Source organism: Oncorhynchus gorbuscha, linkage group LG11 (genome assembly GCF_021184085.1).
Source record: "Oncorhynchus gorbuscha isolate QuinsamMale2020 ecotype Even-year linkage group LG11, OgorEven_v1.0, whole genome shotgun sequence".
NCBI lineage: Eukaryota > Metazoa > Chordata > Actinopteri > Salmoniformes > Salmonidae > Oncorhynchus > Oncorhynchus gorbuscha.
In genome coordinates, this window is record NC_060183.1 from 30,924,481 (window position 1) to 30,944,193 (window position 19,713).

General features: G+C 46.8%; 1 protein-coding gene across 1 annotated transcript in view; it reads left to right on the forward strand.

The window, feature by feature from the left end:
• Nucleotides 1–19,713, forward strand: part of sult1st6 (sulfotransferase family 1, cytosolic sulfotransferase 6) — a 45,015-nt gene that overhangs the window by 15,092 nt on the left and 10,210 nt on the right. Inside the window, exons 3-4 of the mRNA XM_046369370.1 lie at nucleotides 8,168–8,265; nucleotides 8,615–8,741. Coding sequence (XP_046225326.1) covers nucleotides 8,168–8,265; nucleotides 8,615–8,741 — 225 coding nt within the window. The remainder of the gene's footprint in view (nucleotides 1–8,167; nucleotides 8,266–8,614; nucleotides 8,742–19,713) is intronic.

Genomic DNA, 19,713 nt, shown 5'->3' on the forward strand with positions numbered 1-19,713 from the left:
CAGGTTGCCTCGGGAAGGCACTTGAACCAGACAGACTCAGACACCTGCTCACCACGCAGCATCTGAGGAAAACACGACACGACAGGGCGATACACAAACACAGCACGGTGAATTCTAGACAAGGAACCGACAGGACAGGAACGGAACACAAAGGAAGAAATAGGGACTCTAATCAGGGGAAAGGATCGGGAACAGGTGTGGGAAGACTAAATGATTGATTAGGGGAATAGGAACAGCTGGGAGCAGGAACGGAACGATAGAGAGAAGAGAGAGCGAGAGAGTGAGAGAGGGAGGGGGAGAGAGGGATAGAAAGAGGGAAAGAACCTAATAAGACCAGCAGAGGGAAACGAATAGAATGGGAAGCACAGGGACAAGACAAGATAATAAATGACAAAACATGACAGTACCCCCCACTCACCGAGCGCCTCCTGGCGCACTCGAGGAGGAATCCTGGCGGCAACGGAGGAAATCATCAATGAGTGAACGGTCCAGCACGTCCCGAGACGGAACCCAACTCCTCTCCTCAGGACCGTAACCCTCCCAATCCACTAAGTATTGGTGACCCCGTCCCCGAGAACGCATGTCCATGATCTTATGTACCTTGTAAATAGGTGCGCTCTCGACAAGGACGGGAGGGGGGGGAGGGAAGACGAACGGGGGTGCGAAGAAAGGGCTTGACACAGGAGACATGGAAGACAGGATGGACGCGACGAAGATGTCGCGGAAGAAGCAGTCGCACAGCGACAGGATTGACGACCTGGGAGACACGGAACGGACCAATGAACCGCGGAGTCAACTTACGAGAAGCTGTCGTAAGAGGAAGGTTGCGAGTGGAAAGCCACACTCTCTGGCCGCAACAATACCTTGGACTCTTAATCCTGCGTTTATTGGCGGCTCTCACAGTCTGTGCCCTGTAACGGCAAAGTGCAGACCTCACCCTCCTCCAGGTGCGCTCACAACGTTGGACAAACGCTTGAGCGGAGGGAACGCTGGACTCGGCAAGCTGGGATGAGAACAGGGAGGCTGGTAACCCAGACTACTCTGAAACGGAGATAACCCGGTAGCAGACGAAGGAAGCGAATTGTGAGCGTATTCTGCCCAGGGGAGCTGTTCTGCCCAAGACGCAGGGTTTCTGAAAGAAAGGCTGCGTAGTATGCGACCAATCGTCTGATTGGCCCTCTCTGCTTGACCGTTAGACTGGGGATGAAACCCGGAAGAGAGACTGACGGACGCACCAATCAAACGACAGAACTCCCTCCAAAACTGTGACGTGAATTGCGGGCCTCTGTCTGAAACGGCGTCTAACGGGAGGCCATGAATTCTGAATACATTCTCGATAATGATTTGTGCCGTCTCCTTAGCGGAAGGAAGTTTAGCGAGGGGAATGAAATGTGCCGCCTTAGAGAACCTATCGACAACCGTAAGAATCACAGTCTTCCCCGCAGACAAAGGCAGACCGGTAATGAAGTCTAGGGCGATGTGAGACCATGGTCGAGAAGGAATGGGGAGCGGTCTGAGACGACCGGCAGGAGGAGAGTTACCCGACTTAGTCTGCGCGCAGTCCGAACAAGCAGCCACGAAACGGCGCGTGTCACGCTCCTGAGTCGGCCACCAAAAGCGCTGGCGAATAGACGCAAGAGTGCCTCGAACACCGGGATGACCAGCTAACTTGGCAGAGTGAGCCCACTGAAGAACAGCCAGACGAGTGGAAACAGGAACGAAAAGGAGGTTACTAGGACAAGCGCGCGGCGACGCAGTGTGCGTGAGTGCTTGCTTAACCTGTCTTTCAATTCCCCAGACTGTTAACCCGACAACACGCCCATAAGGAAGAATCCCCTCGGGATCAGTAGAAGCCACAGAAGAACTAAACAGACGGGATAAGGCATCAGGCTTGGTGTTCTTGCTACCCGGACGGTAAGAAATCACAAACTCGAAACGAGCGAAAAACAACGCCCAACGAGCTTGACGGGCATTAAGTCGTTTGGCAGAACGGATGTACTCAAGGTTCTTATGGTCTGTCCAAACGACAAAAGGAACGGTCGCCCCCTCCAACCACTGTCGCCATTCGCCTAGGGCTAAGCGGATGGCGAGCAGTTCACGGTTACCCACATCATAGTTGCGCTCAGATGGCGACAGGCGATGAGAAAAATAAGCGCAAGGATGAACCTTATCGTCAGACTGGAAGCGCTGGGATAGAATGGCTCCCACGCCTACCTCTGAAGCGTCAACCTCGACAATGAATTGTCTAGTGACGTCAGGAGTAACGAGGATAGGAGCGGACGTAAAACGTTCTTTTAGAAGATCAAAAGCTCCCTGGGCGGAACCGGACCACTTAAAACACGTCTTGACAGAAGTAAGAGCTGTGAGAGGGGCAGCAACTTGACCGAAATTACGAATGAAACGGCGATAGAAATTAGCGAAACCTAAAAAGCGCTGCAACTCGACACGTGACCTTGGAACGGGCCAATCACTGACAGCTTGGACCTTAGCGGAATCCATCTGAATGCCTTCAGCGGAAATAACGGAACCGAGAAAAGTAACGGAGGAGACATGAAAAGAGCACTTCTCAGACTTTACGTAGAGACAATTCTCTAAAAGGCGCTGTAGAACACGTCGAACGTGCTGAACATGAATCTCGAGTGACGGAGAAAAAATCAGGATATCGTCAAGATAGACAAAAACAAAGATGTTCAGCATGTCTCTCAGAACATCATTAACTAATGCCTGAAAAACAGCTGGCGCATTGGCGAGACCAAACGGCAGAACCCGGTACTCAAAATGCCCTAACGGAGTGTTAAACGCCGTTTTCCACTCGTCCCCCTCTCTGATGCGCACGAGATGGTAAGCGTTACGAAGGTCCAACTTAGTAAAGCACCTGGCTCCCTGCAGAATCTCGAAGGCTGATGACATAAGGGGAAGCGGATAACGATTCTTAACCGTTATGTCATTCAGCCCTCGATAATCCACGCAGGGGCGCAGAGTACCGTCCTTCTTCTTAACAAAAAGAACCCCGCCCCGGCCGGAGAGGAAGAAGGCACTATGGTACCGGCGTCAAGAGACACAGACAAATAATCCTCGAGAGCCTTACGTTCGGGAGCCGACAGAGAGTATAGTCTACCCCGAGGAGGAGTGGTCCCCGGAAGGAGATCAATACTACAATCATACGACCGGTGAGGAGGAAGGGAGTTGGCTCGGGACCGACTGAAGACCGTGCGCAGATCATGATATTCCTCCGGCACTCCTGTCAAATCGCCAGGTTCCTCCTGAGAAGTAGGGACAGAAGAAACGGGAGGGATGGCAGACATTAAACACTTCACATGACAAGAAACGTTCCAGGATAGGATAGAATTACTAGACCAATTAATAGAAGGATTATGACATACTAGCCAGGGATGACCCAAAACAACAGGTGTAAACGGTGAACGAAAAATCAAAAAAGAAATAGTCTCACTGTGGTTACCAGATACTGTGAGGGTTAAAGGTAGTGTCTCAAATCTGATACTGGGAAGATGACTACCATCTAAGGCGAACATGGGCGTAGGCTTCTCTAACTCTCTGAAAGGAATGTCATGTTTCCGAACCCATGCTTCGTCCATGAAACAACCCTCAGCCCCAGAGTCTATCAAGGCACTACATGTAGCACCCGAACCGGTCCAGCGTAGATGGACCGACAAAGTAGTACAGGATCTTGATGGAGAGACTTGAGTAGTTGCGCTCACCTGTAGCCCTCCGCTTACAGATGAGCTCTGGCTTTTACTGGACATGAATAAACAAAATGTCCAGCAACTCCGCAATAGAGGCACAGGCGGTTGGTGATCCTCCGTTCCCTCTCCTTAGTCGAGATGCGAATCCCTCCCAGCTGCATGGGCTCAGACCCTGAGCCAGAGGAGGGAGATGGTTGCGATGCGGAGCAGGGAAACACCGTTGATGCGAGCTCTCTTCCACGAGCCCGGTGACGAAGATCTACCCGTCGTTCTATGCGGATGGCGAGAGCAATCAAAGAGTCCACATCTGAAGGAACCTCCCGGGAGAGAATCTCATCCTTAACCACTGCGTGGAGTCCCTCCAGAAAACGAGCGAGCAGCGCCGGCTCGTTCCACTCACTAGAGGCAGCAAGAGTGCGAAACTCAATAGAATAATCCGTTATGGACCGTTCACCTTGGCATAAGGAAGCCAGGGCCCTAGAAGCCTCCCTACCAAAAACTGAACGGTCAAAAACCCGAATCATCTCCTCTTTAAAGTTCTGGAACTATCCAGAGAGGTCGGAAACCTGAGCGGCCAGGTTCTCCACGGCATGGCGAGCAGCAGACAATTCCTGCTCGTGTCTGCCGAGCATGGCTCCTTGGATCTTGACGGCAGTGTAACGAGCGTCTGAAGTCGCTGGGTCCATTCCTTGGTCGGTTCCTTCTGTCATGCCGGTGAAAGAGGACCCAAAAGCGACTTGGCGAAAACAGAGTCTTTAATCCAGTAAAGTAAATACAAACAAAAAAACAACTTTCACTCGAAATGACGAGGACAAACTGGAGACTCGATCTTGAACAGCAGGTGAACAGCAGGTTGCCTCGGGAAGGCACTTGAACCAGACAGACTCAGACACCTGCTCACCACGCAGCATCTGAGGAAAACACGACACGACAGGGCGATACACAAACACAGCACGGTGAATTCTAGACAAGGAACCGACAGGACAGGAACGGAACACAAAGGAAGAAATAGGGACTCTAATCAGGGGAAAGGATCGGGAACAGGTGTGGGAAGACTAAATGATTGATTAGGGGAATAGGAACAGCTGGGAGCAGGAACGGAACGATAGAGAGAAGAGAGAGCGAGAGAGTGAGAGAGGGAGGGGGAGAGAGAGGGATAGAAAGAGGGAAAGAACCTAATAAGACCAGCAGAGGGAAACGAATAGAATGGGAAGCACAGGGACAAGACAAGATAATAAATGACAAAACATGACATATACACTGAAAACCATGCCAGATGAGCCCCTATGGGCCATCCTGATCAGGTTCCTCTGTTTCCGGGTCAGGGAGAAGAGCCAAAGGGAACATCACCATCGGTGGCAAGAGGGTCAGCCTTTTCCCGGATATGAGCGCGGATCTTGCTAGATGTGGCAAGCAGTTCAGACCAGCCGCTAAAGCACTGAAGGAGAAGAACATCACTGGCTACCTCAATCACCCTGCGCAGATGAAAGTTCAGTACAATGGCTGAAGCCATCTCTTCGACACACTGTGAGATGTGTTCACTTATATCAAAGAACTGATTCACAAAGGTCTATCCGTGGGATAAGACGCAGTTTATTGTTTTTTTCTTGTTTGTGCTGTCCTGGGACTGACCTGCTGATTTGGAATTTGGATCCGCTTTTTCCCCATGTTTTTTTTACCCCGTGGTGAGTTTTACTACATTTAAAGGAGAGTGTATCTTGGTTTTGTCAATATCCACTGGGCAAAGCAAAGGCTTTGTCCCATTAGTCCCATTGCCACTATAAATACAGGGAAATTCTTCAGGGGAAACCTGTTTCAGAGGTTCACCTTCCAGCAGGACAATGACCTTAAGCATACTGCTAATGCAAGATTTGAATGATTTAAGGAGAAACATTTAAGTGTCTTGGAGTGGCCAAGTCAAAGCCCAGACCTCAATCTGTGGTATGACTTAAAGATTGCCGTATATAAGGAGAATCGATCTGACTTGAAGGAGCTGGAGCAGTTTTGCCTTGAACAATGGGCAAAAATCCCAGTGGTTAGATGTGCCAAGCTTATAGAGACATACCCCAAGAGACTTGCAGCTGTAATTGCTGCAAAAGGTGGCTCTACAAAGTATTAACTTTTGGGGTGGGGGGGGTGAATAGTTATGCACACAAGTTCTCTGTTATTTTGTCTTCTTTCTTGTTTGATTCACAATGAAACATATTTTGTATCTTCAAAGTGGTAGGCATGTTGTGTAAATCCAATGATACGAACCCCCCCCCAAAAAAAAATCTATTTTAAGGAAACAAAATAGGAAAACTGGCAAGGGGGGTGAATACTTTCGCAAACCACTATAGCTAACTGTAGTTGCTAGCTAAGTATGTGAAGATGAAAAATTTGAAATCTTTCTCTCTCTATTTCTCTCTTGCTTCTCCTTCATCTAGGAAGTTAAATTAATTTGTTCAACACTGTTTAATTTCTCTCTCTTTGCGTCAATTACTATCCAATTTTTATGCACTGCAGTGCTAGCTAGCTTTTGACTCGGTGAAAAACATGTCAGTTCATGCTGCAAGAGCACTGATAGGTTGGAGGACGTCCTCCTGAAGTTGTCATAATTACTGTGTAAGTCTACGGAAGGGGGTAAGAACCATGAGCCTCCTAGGTTTTGTATTGAAGTCAATGTACACGGAGCTAGCTGTCCTCCGTTTACACCATGGTGCTACCCTCTAGAGTGCTGTTGAGGCTACTCTAGAACTTCTAGCAAAATAGTATTTTAATCAATTACCTGGTGACGTGATTATATTTAGTATAGTTTTAGGGATAACTTTTAAAATGTTTGAAAATGTATATTTTCATGAAATTCACTGAGGAGGATGGTCCTCCCCTTCCTTTTTTGAGGAGCCTCCACTACTCCATGGAATGAATTTGACACCCCTGATCCATACAATTTGACTACAAGTAGTAGCCTTCTGTTAAAAAAAAGGCAAGCCTGCAGCCCTGCCCCACGTGGAGTTGGTTGCTAATTTGCATATCCAAGGGTATTCACGTCTCATTGGCTGAGCTAGCAAATCAGCATTTTTTTTGACAGGTATACGCCCTAAACCACTCTATTCTTTCCTAATAGGGCAAGCAGGGACACAGAGAAAAGATGCTTATTAACATCCTTAATTATAATTTAAATTCACATTGTAATACATTTTATGTAATATTTCATTGAAATCTGGAACACTGGGCAGTTACTTTAATAAAAAACTATTTTTATTTTTTTCTGATTTTCACTATCAAATGTACAATTGTTTATATAGAAACAACAAAATTGTATGTTCTGAGTCCATGTCAATGCTTAAATCACATCAGAATACCATTATTGGATCTGGGGGGGAAAATGCACATTTTGATTTCTGAGTGTAATTTCCCTTTAATTCAAGTGCACACCAAGCAAGAGAGGAATGTGTTTGGTTAGTGAAGTTTCTTTTCTGCTACTGCACATGTGATGGCAGAGTTTTCAAAACAAATGCCCACCCAATTGATACAAACAATCATGTTTGTCAGGAAGGCCTACCTTGTAGTTAACTTTTAATTGAGAAGGTTTTGGGGAAAACCTTTCTGTCTACCCAAAAGATGGTTATCATTAGCATCACTAACTGGCTACACGAAGACGCGGGCACCACACAGACAGGCAGTGGCAATAATACTGGAAATGAATTGGCAGATGTATTGAATTTGGCTATTTAAATAGGGACTCCAAAACCAACTTCTCTGCTTGAAAACTGCTTATGTGGCATCAATATTAGTCCTAAACATAAATTGTAGTTGCAAAATTGACAAAAAAATGTAAATATGAGAACTTTGGTCCTAAAGTCAGTAAGCTTTCTTCCAAACCTGAGATTTGTGAGATTTAAGGAATAGACAATGTCACAGTTTTCCTTGGGTTGGGTTTAGATTTCAATCCTGCCCATACAGTATTACGGCCAGGCACTGCTGGCCATAACCAAATCACAGCCACACTTGTGCTGTAGACAGTGCACACTTTCCAATCGTAGCAGAAGAATCAACCTACATCCCGCCCATTTCTTTACAGACAGTAGAACTACCAATCGTCACCAATGTTATGTTGAAAGAATGAGACTTTTTCCAATTCAAACATCCACACATTGGTGAGCTAACGTTAGCATCACAAACACAACTGTCCGTCCTTAAACCTAAGTGAAAAATAGCACAGTGGCTTAGGGTGTTAAGGATAACTCAACTACGTTGAGTATAGAGGGTCAAACAACAAGAACTGCCAGGGTACGAACATAACAAACATACATACCAAAGAATCATAGCAAACAAACATAGTAAACATAACACACCCACATCAAACCACATCCCCAAATTCAAGGCGAGGGATGCAAAAGCCAGTGCAATGTAAGAATGACCCATACTTTAACCCTTCAAGAACTCCCGAATATTTTACTTATCCTAATTGTGTCTCCTAGGCTTGAGCCTCCTTAAAAACATGGACCCCCCAAGGGTCATCAAGACCCATCTGCCTTTCAAGTTGGTGCCCGAAGGGTTCTGGAAAAACAAATGCAAGGTAAGGTGGAGTACGACTCCCAATTCCCTTTTCATACTACTAAGCTGAGCCGAACTGTACTGTGCTGGGCGAGTTATGCATCCACCGTAGTTGTTGGAACCATGCTGAAAAGGACGATGTGAAGGGACAATATCAGAGCTAGCACATTACAGTTCTGGTCGGAATTATAGTGTGAAAGGTACTAGATTCAGATTTTTTTTAAATGAGTTTTGCTTTAGAATTAGAATTAAGTAAGTAATTAAGTAGAATTAAGTAAATTATGTTCAGTTAACGTTATCTGAAAAATGATCCATAGAACAGTAAGTGACAAACAAAACGATACACCTTCCCCTGGCCATCTTCTCTCCAGGCTATCTATGTTGCAAGGAATGCTAAGGACAACCTGGTCAGCTACTACCACTTTGACCGCATGAATCTAACCCAGCCTGAGCCTGGACCGTGGGACGGCTACATCCACAAGTTCATGAATGGAGAACGTAAGTAATAAAATGAAACTAACATTTTCCTAAATGCCTAATACCAATGTGGTCCTTTATGCCTCAGTTGGTAGAGCTTGGCGCTTTCAATGCCAGGATAAAGGAGCACACAGCCATGCAATCTCCATAGACAAGCATTGGCAGTAGAGTAGCCCGTCCTGAAAAGGTCAATGACATTCCATGTGGCACCGTCATAGGATGTCGCCTTTCCAACAATTGAGTTGGGCAAATTTCTGCCCTGCTAGAGCTGCCACATTCAACCGTAAGTGCTGTTTTTGTGAAGTGGAAACGTCTAGGAGCAACAATGGCTCAGCTGCGAAGGTGTAGGCCACACAAGCTCATAGAACGGGTGCTGTAAAAATAATCTATTCTCGGTTTCAACACTCACTACCGAGTTCCAAACTGCCCCTGGAAGCAATCTCAGCACAATAACTTCGTCTGGAACTTAGTGAAATGGGTTTCCATGGCCGAGCAGCCGCAAACTGGCCTAAGATCACCATGCGCAATGTCAAGTGTCATCTGGAGTGGTGTAAAGCTCGCCGCCATTGGCAGCGGAAGTGCGTTCTCTTGAGGGATGAATCACGCTGTACCCTCTGGCAGTCCGACGGACATATCTGGGTTTGGCGGATGTCATGAGAACGCTACCTGCCCCAATATATCATGACAATTGTAAAGTTTGGTGGAGGAGGAATAATGGTCTGGGGCTGTTTTTCATGGTTCGAGCTAGGCCCCTTAGTTCCAGTGAAGGGAAGTCTTAACGCTACAGCATACAATGACATCCTAGAACATTCTGTGATTCAAACTTGTGGCAACAATTTGGGGAAGTCCCTTTCCTGTTTCAGCATGACAATGCCCCCATGCACAAAGTAGAGGCCCATACAGAAATGGTTTGTCGAGATCGGTGTGGAAGAACTTGACTGGTCTGCAGAGAGCCCTGACCTCAACCCCATCAAACACCTTTGGGATTAATTGAAATGCTGACTGCGAGCCAGGATTAATCGCCCAACATCAGTTCCCAACCCCACTAATGCTCTTGTGGCTGAATGGGAGCAAGTTCCTGCAGCAATGTTCCAACATCCAGTAGAAAGCCTTCCTAGAAGAGTGGAGGCTGTTATAGCAGCAAAGGAGGGACCAACTCCATATTAATGCCCATGATTTTAGAATGAGATGTTCAATGAGCACGTGTTCACATGTTTTTGGCCGAATAGCATATGTACAGTTGAAGTCAGACAGTTGTTAACAGAAGAAAGGAAGACAAAATAAGGACAAAAGAAGGACAGAAGAAAAAGGAAAAGAAAGAGGACAACAAAGTGAAACAGTCAGCACTTCTATTGCAACTTCGTATTTCGTCGTCCTAACGTAGTCTACACTGCTATCTGCCCAGCAGCTAGCCAGCTAGCAAACGTCCACCGTCTACCGAATAGCAGCACTGTAGAAACTATTACACTCAACTGAACGACTTGATTAGTGTAGTGTTAGCTAGCTACATAGTTGTCTTTGCTGTCTTCGTATCCAAGATAATTGTGTAGTTTAGAGCGTGTAGTCTTAGAGTGATTATTTTAATTTACCGAGGTTAGCTAGCCAGCTATTTGTCGTCCTTAACGTAGGAGACACTGCTAGATAGCCAACAGCTAGCCAACGTCTACTGAATAGAACTTCCGCACTCAACAACCCGGTCGCATTCCGCTTCGCTCCACAGGTAGTATCACATTTTTCATTTCATTTCATTACAGCAGAACGGTTTGATTTGTTTGATCGTAGCTAGCTACATAGCTAGCTACATAGCCGTCTGTGTATCAAAGATAATTGTGTAGTCTAGAGCGATTTTCTAGGTTAGCTAGCCAGCTATTGTCGTTCTTTTAACGCAACGTAACGTAATCAACACTGCTAGCTATCCAGCTAGCCCCCGAATAGCAGCACTGTAGAAACTATTACACTCAACGGAACGTCTTGATTAGTGTAGTGTCAACAACGCAGCCACTGCCAGCTAGCCTACAAAGTAAACAACGCAGCCACTGCCAGCTAGCCTACTTCAGCAGTACTGTATCATTTTAATCATTTTAGTCAATAAGATTCTTGCTACGTAAGCTTAACTTTCTGAACATTCGAGACGTGTAGTCCACTTGTCATTCCAATCTCCTTTGCATTAGCGTAGCCTCTTCTGTAGCCTGTCAACTATGTGTCTGTCTATCCCTGTTCTCTCCTCTCTGCACAGACCATACAAACGCTCCACACCGCGTGGCCGCGGCCACCCTAATCTGGTGGTCCCAGCGCGCACGACCCACGTGGAGTTCCAGGTCTCCGGTAGCCTCTGGAACTGCCGATCTGCGGCCAACAAGGCAGAGTTCATCTCAGCCTATGCCTCCCTCCAGTCCCTCGACTTCTTGGCACTGACGGAAACATGGATCACCACAGATAACACTGCCACTCCTACTGCTCTCACTTCGTCCGCCCACGTGTTCTCGCACACCCCGAGAGCTTCTGGTCAGCGGGGTGGTGGCACCGGGATCCTCATCTCTCCCAAGTGGTCATTCTCTCTTTCTCCCCTTACCCATCTGTCTATCGCCTCCTTTGAATTCCATGCTGTCACAGTTACCAGCCCTTTCAAGCTTAACATCGTTATCATTTATCGCCCTCCAGGTTCCCTCGGAGAGTTCATCAATGAGCTTGATGCCTTGATAAGCTCCTTTCCTGAGGACGGCTCACCTCTCACAGTTCTGGGCGACTTTAACCTCCCCACGTCTACCTTTGACTCATTCCTCTCTGCCTCCTTCTTTCCACTCCTCTCCTCTTTTGACCTCACCCTCTCACCTTCCCCCCCTACTCACAAGGCAGGCAATACGCTCAACCTCATCTTTACTAGATGCTGTTCTTCCACTAACCTCATTGCAACTCCCCTCCAAGTCTCCGACCACTACCTTGTATCCTTTTCCCTCTCGCTCTCATCCAACACTTCCCACACTGCCCCTACTCGGATGGTATCGCGCCGTCCCAACCTTCGCTCTCTCTCCCCCCGCTACTCTCTCCTCTTCCATCCTATCATCTCTTCCCTCTGCTCAAACCTTCTCCAACCTATCTCCTGATTCTGCCTCCTCAACCCTCCTCTCCTCCCTTTCTGCATCCTTTGACTCTCTATGTCCCCTATCTTCCAGGCCGGCTCGGTCCTCCCCTCCTGCTCCGTGGCTCGACGACTCATTGCGAGCTCACAGAACAGGGCTCCGGGCAGCCGAGCGGAAATGGAGGAAAACTCGCCTCCCTGCGGACCTGGCATCCTTTCACTCTCTCCTCTCTACATTTTCCTCCTCTGTCTCTGCTGCTAAAGCCACTTTCTACCACTCTAAATTCCAAGCATCTGCCTCTAACCCTAGGAAGCTCTTTGCCACCTTCTCCCCCCCTCCTGAATCCTCCTCCCCCTCCCCCCCCTCTTCCCTCTCTGCAGATGACTTCGTCAACCATTTTGAAAAGAAGGTCGACGACATCCGATCCTCGTTTGCTAAGTCAAACGGCACCGCTGGTTCTGCTCACACTGCCCTACCCTGTGCTCTGACCTCTTTCTCCCCTCTCTCTCCAGATGAAATCTCGCGTCTTGTGACGGCCGGCCGCCCAACAACCTGCCCGCTCGACCCTATCCCCTCCTCTCTTCTCCAGACCATTTCCGGAGACCTTCTCCCTTACTTCACCTCGCTCATCAACTTATCCCTGACCGCTGGCTACGTCCCTTCCGTCTTCAAGAGAGCGAGAGTTGCACCCCTTCTGAAAAAACCTACACTCGACCCCTCCGATGTCAACAACTACAGACCAGTATCCCTTCTTTCTTTTCTCTCCAAAACTCTTGAACGTGCCGTCCTTGGTCAGCTCTCCCGCTATCTCTCTCAGAATGACCTTCTTGATCCAAATCAGTCAGGTTTCAAGACTAGTCATTCAACTGAGACTGCTCTTCTTTGTATCACGGAGGCGCTCCGCACCGCTAAAGCTAACTCTCTCTCCTCTGCTCTCATCCTTCTAGACCTATCGGCTGCCTTCGATACTGTGAACCATCAGATCCTCCTCTCCACCCTCTCCGAGTTGGGCATCTCCGGCGCGGCCCACGCTTGGATTGCATCCTACCTGACAGGTCGCTCCTACCAGGTGGCGTGGCGAGAATCTGTCTCCTCACCACGCGCTCTCACCACTGGTGTCCCCCAGGGCTCTGTTCTAGGCCCTCTCCTATTCTCGCTATACACCAAGTCACTTGGCTCTGTCATAACCTCACATGGTCTCTCCTATCATTGCTATGCAGACGACACACAATTAATCTTCTCCTTTCCCCCTTCTGATGACCAGGTGGCGAATCGCATCTCTGCATGTCTGGCAGACATATCAGTGTGGATGACGGATCACCACCTCAAGCTGAACTTCGGCAAGACGGAGCTGCTCTTCCTCCCGGGGAAGGACTGCCCGTTCCATGATCTCGCCATCACGGTTGACAACTCCATTGTGTCCTCCTCCCAGAGCGCTAAGAACCTTGGCGTGATCCTGGACAACACCCTGTCGTTCTCAACTAACATCAAGGCGGTGGCCCGTTCCTGTAGGTTCATGCTCTACAACATCCGCAGAGTACGACCCTGCCTCACACAGGAAGCGGCGCAGGTCCTAATCCAGGCACTTGTCATCTCCCATCTGGATTACTGCAACTCGCTGTTGGCTGGGCTCCCTGCCTGTGCCATTAAACCCCTACAACTCATCCAGAACGCCGCAGCCCGTCTAGTGTTCAACCTTCCCAAGTTCTCTCATGTCACCCCGCTCCTCCGCTCTCTCCACTGGCTTCCAGTTGAAGCTCGCATCCGCTACAAGACCATGGTGCTTGCCTACGGAGCTGTGAGGGGAATGGCAACTCAGTACCTCCAGGCTCTGATCAGGCCCTACACCCAAATAAGGGCACTGCGTTCATCCACCTCTGGCCTGCTCGCCTCCCTACCACTGAGGAAGTACAGTTCCCGCTCAGCCCAGTCAAAACTGTTCGCTGCTCTGGCTCCCCAATGGTGGAACAAACTCCCTCACGACGCCAGGACAGCGGAGTCAATCACCACCTTCCGGGGACACCTGAAACCCCACCTCTTTAAGGAATACCTAGGATAGGATAAAGTAATCCTTCTCACCACCCCCCCCCCCCCCCTTAAAATATTTAGATGCACTATTGTAAAGTGGCTGTTCCACTGGATGTCATAAGGTGAATGCACCAATTTGTAAGTCGCTCTGGATAAGAGCGTCTGCTAAATGACTTAAATGTAATGTAAATGTAAGTCGGAAGCTTACATACACTTAGGTTGGAGTCATTAAAACTCATTTTTCAACCACTCCACAAATTTCTTGTTGACAAACTATAGTTTTGGCAAGTTAGTTACGACATCTACTTTGTGCATGAAACAAGTCGTTTTTCCAACAATTGTTTACAGACAGATTATTTAACTTATAATTCACTGTAATTATCACAATTCCTGTGGGTCAGAAGTTTACATACACTAAGTTGACTGTGCCTTCTAGTTTTTCCCGGTTTTGACCTTTCTGCCTGCCCTGACCCTGAGCCTGCCAACCGTTTGTACCTTGCCACACCACACTGGATTACTGACCTCTGCCTGCCCCTGTCGTTTTGCCTGTCCCTGTGTAATAAACTTTTGTTACTTTGATACTCTGCATCTGGGTCTTACCTGAAACGTCATGGCCAGTACAACCCAGCAGACTCGGACCAGCTCCGCAACGCCATCTTCTCCCAAGGAGCCACCATTGGAAGGCACGAGGAGTTGCTTCGTGGTATCATGGAAGGGTTACAGACCTTGGCCCCGGGGCCATGACCAGGCGTTGAACACATTCCTGGAGCAATTCTGCGGGTTGCTTGTTAGGCAGCCTACCACAACGGTAAACTCTCAGCCCCTCTGTAACCCAGCTGTTAGCAGCGCCGCCACCCCGGTCACCCCGGTTTCCCGGGAACCCAGCATACCTCCCCTGGAACGCTTCGATGGAGAGTTGGCCACCTGTTTGGCGTTTCTCGCTCAGTGTTTCCTCATCATCGAGCTGCAGCCCCCCTCCTTCCCATCGGACTCCTCTAAGATAGCGTACCTCATCACGATGATGTCCAGGAGGGATCTCGCCTGGGCCACGGAGTTATGGAAACAACAGTCGGAGGTAAAGAACGTACTTCGTCAAGACTCCCACAGTGTGGCAGACTATGCGGTTGATTTCCGCACGTTGGCAATTGAGAGAGCCTGGAACACGGAAGCACTATTTGACATGTCCTGCATGGAGAATCGGAGGAAGTAAAGGATGAGCTTGCAGCTCGGGAACCACCAATGGATCTCGACTCACTCATCACCTTGACAATTCGGATCGATGGGCGACTACGGGAACGAAGGAATGAGAGGAGAGTCGATTCCACCTCGTCTCTGAGCTATCCTGAAAGTTCCTGACAGCTCCGTTGTTGAGAGAACCCGAGGCTACCCAAGTTCCTCCGAGAGCCTTCGAAGATGCCGATTCACCTATTCCCGAGCCTATGCAACTAGGCCAGAGCTAGGCTGTCTCCAGCTGAACGGCTATACAGGCTTCACACTGTTACGTTCCCCAGTTTATGTGTTGTAGTTTGTGTATTTGCATGTGTTTATTTCAGGAAATGGCTTCCTGAAATCCCTCAAGCAGCTGATTGGTCGACTCCATGGCTAATTGGAGAGCTGACCCCGCCCCCTCGTCAAGACACAGCTGTCTCCAACCCATTCCTTCAGAAGCTATATAAAAGCCAGTGTTCTGTTCAGGAGAAGGAATTTTGCTGGAAGAGATTTTGCTAGAGATTTGCTGGGAGGTCATTGCTGAGAGTTGGTATGTTTTGTGAGTTTGTTGCACAGATAGAGCTTATTTGATGTCCTTTGTTTCTTAGTTTGTTTGTGAAAATTGTTTAATATTCTGTTTCATTTGTTCCCAGGGGGGGAAGGGGAAGGCACCTAGGGAGTGCTTAGGCAAGAGGCCCGCGGGCATACATATACCCGTAGCATATTCGCTGTCTAGGCACACTAGGTAAGACCTGGGCGGACCACCCCCTGTATTTTGATTAAGGCACCAGGTGGTGCTAAATTAGGTAAGTAGTGGGTAGGCAGGTAAGATAGGAGAGGGGGGGCTTTGAGATTTACTTTCTTTGCTTTGGTTCCGTCCAGCCCCTTTTCCCCATATTACCGTGTAAAGGAATAAAGTCCTTGTAAACGGTACCACATTCTGCCTGTTGTCATTCTTTCTTGCACCTACAGTCCATACCTTTTTCACTTCACGGAGAGTTTAGTTGTAGCAGGGTGTTGCGTTCTCTCTTCATAGAGGCGTGCGTAACACACACTAAGAGTTGCCTGAATTGCGTGACTACTTGTCATTTCGTCTCCACCTGCCCACTAAAAGACCAGGCTCACCAGTAGGAGTGAGTACTCTGTTGGGCCATACTGAGAACTTTTCTTCTCCCTTTACTCGTACCCCTTTTCATGCCATTTTTCTGTGGGGGATCCAGTCAATCTCTTTCGGGTACTCATGGACTCTGGGGCCGATGACAGCTTTATGGACACTATCCTGGCTCCCGAGCTGAACATCCCCACTCAGCTCCTCTCCATTCCCATGAATGTTAGAGCGCTGAATGGGCGTTCTATAGGCCGGGTCACCCACAATACCACTCCATCAACCTATGTGTGTCAGGGAACCGCAGCAAGATGATTCAATTTCTGCTCATTAACCTTTCTGGCGCAGGCATTCCGCTAGCGAACCACCTCGACAACATCCGGTGAAACGGCAGAGCGCGAAATTCACATTTCTGGCGCATTCATGAAAATACAAGTGTCATACATCACAAAGCTTAACTTCTTGTTAATCCAGCCGCTGTGTCAGATTTCAAAAAGGCTTTACGGTGAAAGCACACCATGCAATTATCTGAGGACAGCGCCCCGCATACAAAAGCATGAAAAACATTTTTCAACCAGGCAGGTGCGCCACGAAAGTCAGAAATAGCGATATAATAAAAGCCTTACCTTTGAAGATCTTGTTCTGTTGTCACTCTAAAAGGTCCCAGCTACATCACAAATGATCCTTTTGTTCGATACAGTCCTTCTTTATAACCCCCAAAACTCAGTTTAGCTGGCACGCTTCATTCAATAATCCACCGGTTTCCCTCCTTCAAAATGCATACAAAATTAATCCCAAACGTTACCAATAAACTTACCCAAACAAGTCAAACAATGTTTATAATCAAACCTCAGCTACCCTAACACGTAAATAAATCATAAAATGTAAGACGGAGAATCGTTGTCTTTACCGGTGATAAACAACAAAGAATGCGCTCTCATCCACATGCATGAAAACACTACAGCCAAAATGGGAGCCACCAAGAAAAATACAATTTCTGGCTCATTTTTCCAAAAGCCAGCTTGACACTCTTTCTAAAGACTGTTGACATCTAGTGGAAGCCCTAGGAACTGCAATCTTGGAGGACTTGGCCTTATAATAAAAGTGATAGCCATTGAAAATAGGTAGGCTGAATTTGTTTTTCTTTTGGGGGAGGGGGTGGTTTGTCTTCGGGGTTTCGCCTGTCACAGCCATCATTTGAACAGTTTTAGAAACTAGAGTGTTTTCTATCCAAATCTACCAATTATATGCATATCCTAGCTTCTGGGCCTGAGTAACAGGCAGTTTACTTTGGGCATGCTTTTCACCTGGACGTCAAAATACTGCCCCCTACCCAAGAGTCGTTAACTTCCTGACTGATGTTTTGAGATGTTGCTTCAATATATCCGCATACTTTTCCTCCCTCCTGATGCCATCTATTTTGTGAATTGCACCAGTCCCTCCTGCAGCAAAGCACTCCCACAACATGATGCTGCCACCCCCTGCTTCACGGTTGGGATGGTGTTCTTCAGCTTGCAAGCATCCCCCTTTTTCCTCCAAACATAACGATGGTCATTATGGCCAAACAGTTCTATTTTTGTTTGATCAGACCAGAGGACCGTTCTCCAAAAAGTATGATTTTTTGTCCCCATGTGCAGTTGCAAACCGTAGTCTGTATTTTTTATGGTGGTTTGGAGCAGTGGCTTCTTCCTTGTTGAGCGGCCTTTCAGGTTATGTTGATATAGGACTCGTTTTACTGTGGATATAGATACTTTTGTACCTGTTTCCTCCAGCATCTTCACATGGTCCTTTGCTGTTATTCTGGGATTGATTTGCACTTTTCACACCAAAGTACGTTCATCTCTAGGAGACAGAACGCGTCTCTTTCCTGAGCGGTTTCGACGGCTGTGTGGTCCCATGGTGTTTATACTTGCGTACTATTGTTTGTATAGATGAAGGTGGTACCTTCAGGCGTTTGGAAATTGCTCCCAAGGATGAACCAGACTTGTGGAGGTCTACAATTGTTTTCTGAGGTCTTGGCTGATTTCTTTGATTTTCTCATGATGTCAAGCAAAGAGGCACTGAGTTTGAAGGTAGGCCTTGAAATCAATTCACAGGTACACCTCCAATTGACTCACAAATGATGTCAATTAGAATATCAGAAGCTTCTAAAGTCATGACATCATTTTCTGGAATTTTTCAAGCTGTTTAAAGGCACAGTCAATTTAGCGTATGTAAACTTCTGACCCACTGGATTTGTGATACAGTGAATTATAAGTGAAATAATCTGTCTGTAAACAATTGTTGGAAAAATGCCAAAACTATAGTTTGTTAACAAGAAATTTGTGGAGTGGTTGAAAAATTAGTTTTAATGACTCCAACTTAAGTGTATGTAAACTTCAGACTTCAACTGTATATATTCTTATTCCATTCCTTTACTTAGATTTGTGTGTATTGGGTAATTGTTGTGGAATTGTTCGATTACATGTTAGATATTGCTGCACTGTCGGAACTACAAGCACAAGCATTTCACTACACTCCCAATAACATCTGCTAACCACGTGCATGTGACCAATACATGGGTTCTGATAGTAATTCACCTCATTCAGATTCAATAGTTGCAATATCCACTAATTTATTGTTACTGTGAAGCTTGTTAGTCAGTAGATGACTGGCTTGATTACCATGGAAGTAATTGTCTCACTTGATGGATGGCAAATTTTGCTCACAATCTTATCAAAGGATTTAGTTATGTCTTGACTTTGAATCGTGTAGTCCCTACCTGGTCTTAAATAAGTGTTTGTTGAGAACGCTCTAACATTGTTAATAACTTTGACACTTCTTTCATTTTTATTTATTCAGCCCAGATGCAAATGAAGTTGCATTGTTTTCAATAAAACCTTTAATGGTGTCCTATACAATCTGAGGATCATTGACTGAATTTTTCTTCATAAATATGAATGATTTAAATTCAGTTTCAAATTGTTCACAGAATGTTGCATTTTGTAATAAGGAAACATTAAAGCGCCATCTTGTGGCTCTTTAAGGAGATTCTGAAATTTGTATCTCGCAGTAAGTAATAGGCATCATTGAGGTTGTAATCAGAGAGTATATGTTGGACAGCCTTGGTTGCCTGTGGATTGTAGTTGGTTTTATTAGATTTGTCCTGCATGTTCAGATTGGCATTCATGTCTGTCCTAATAACCAGTTGGAATTCAGTTAATTCTAACAATATGGTGTTCAGAGAATAAAAAACTGAGGATCATATGAACTTGGAGCAAACACATGAATAAAGGCCATTTTTATTTCCATTATGGATACATTTAAGGAAAGTGATTCTGCCTTCTTGGTTTTTGCCTTTATCAAGGATGGTGATTTTGAGTTTCTTATGTATCATTATTGCACCCTTAGTTTTGTTTGGGACTGATGAAAAACAGCCAGTTTGTAGAAATGGTTCTCTATTCTATTTGCATCCTTTTGGAGCAGGTGTGTTTCTTGGGGCATTGTTATATGGTTTCTTGCTAAAATATCAAGACAGCTGGAACGTTTGATAGGAATATTAAGGCCTTTCAAATTCTTTAGAGAATAGCTA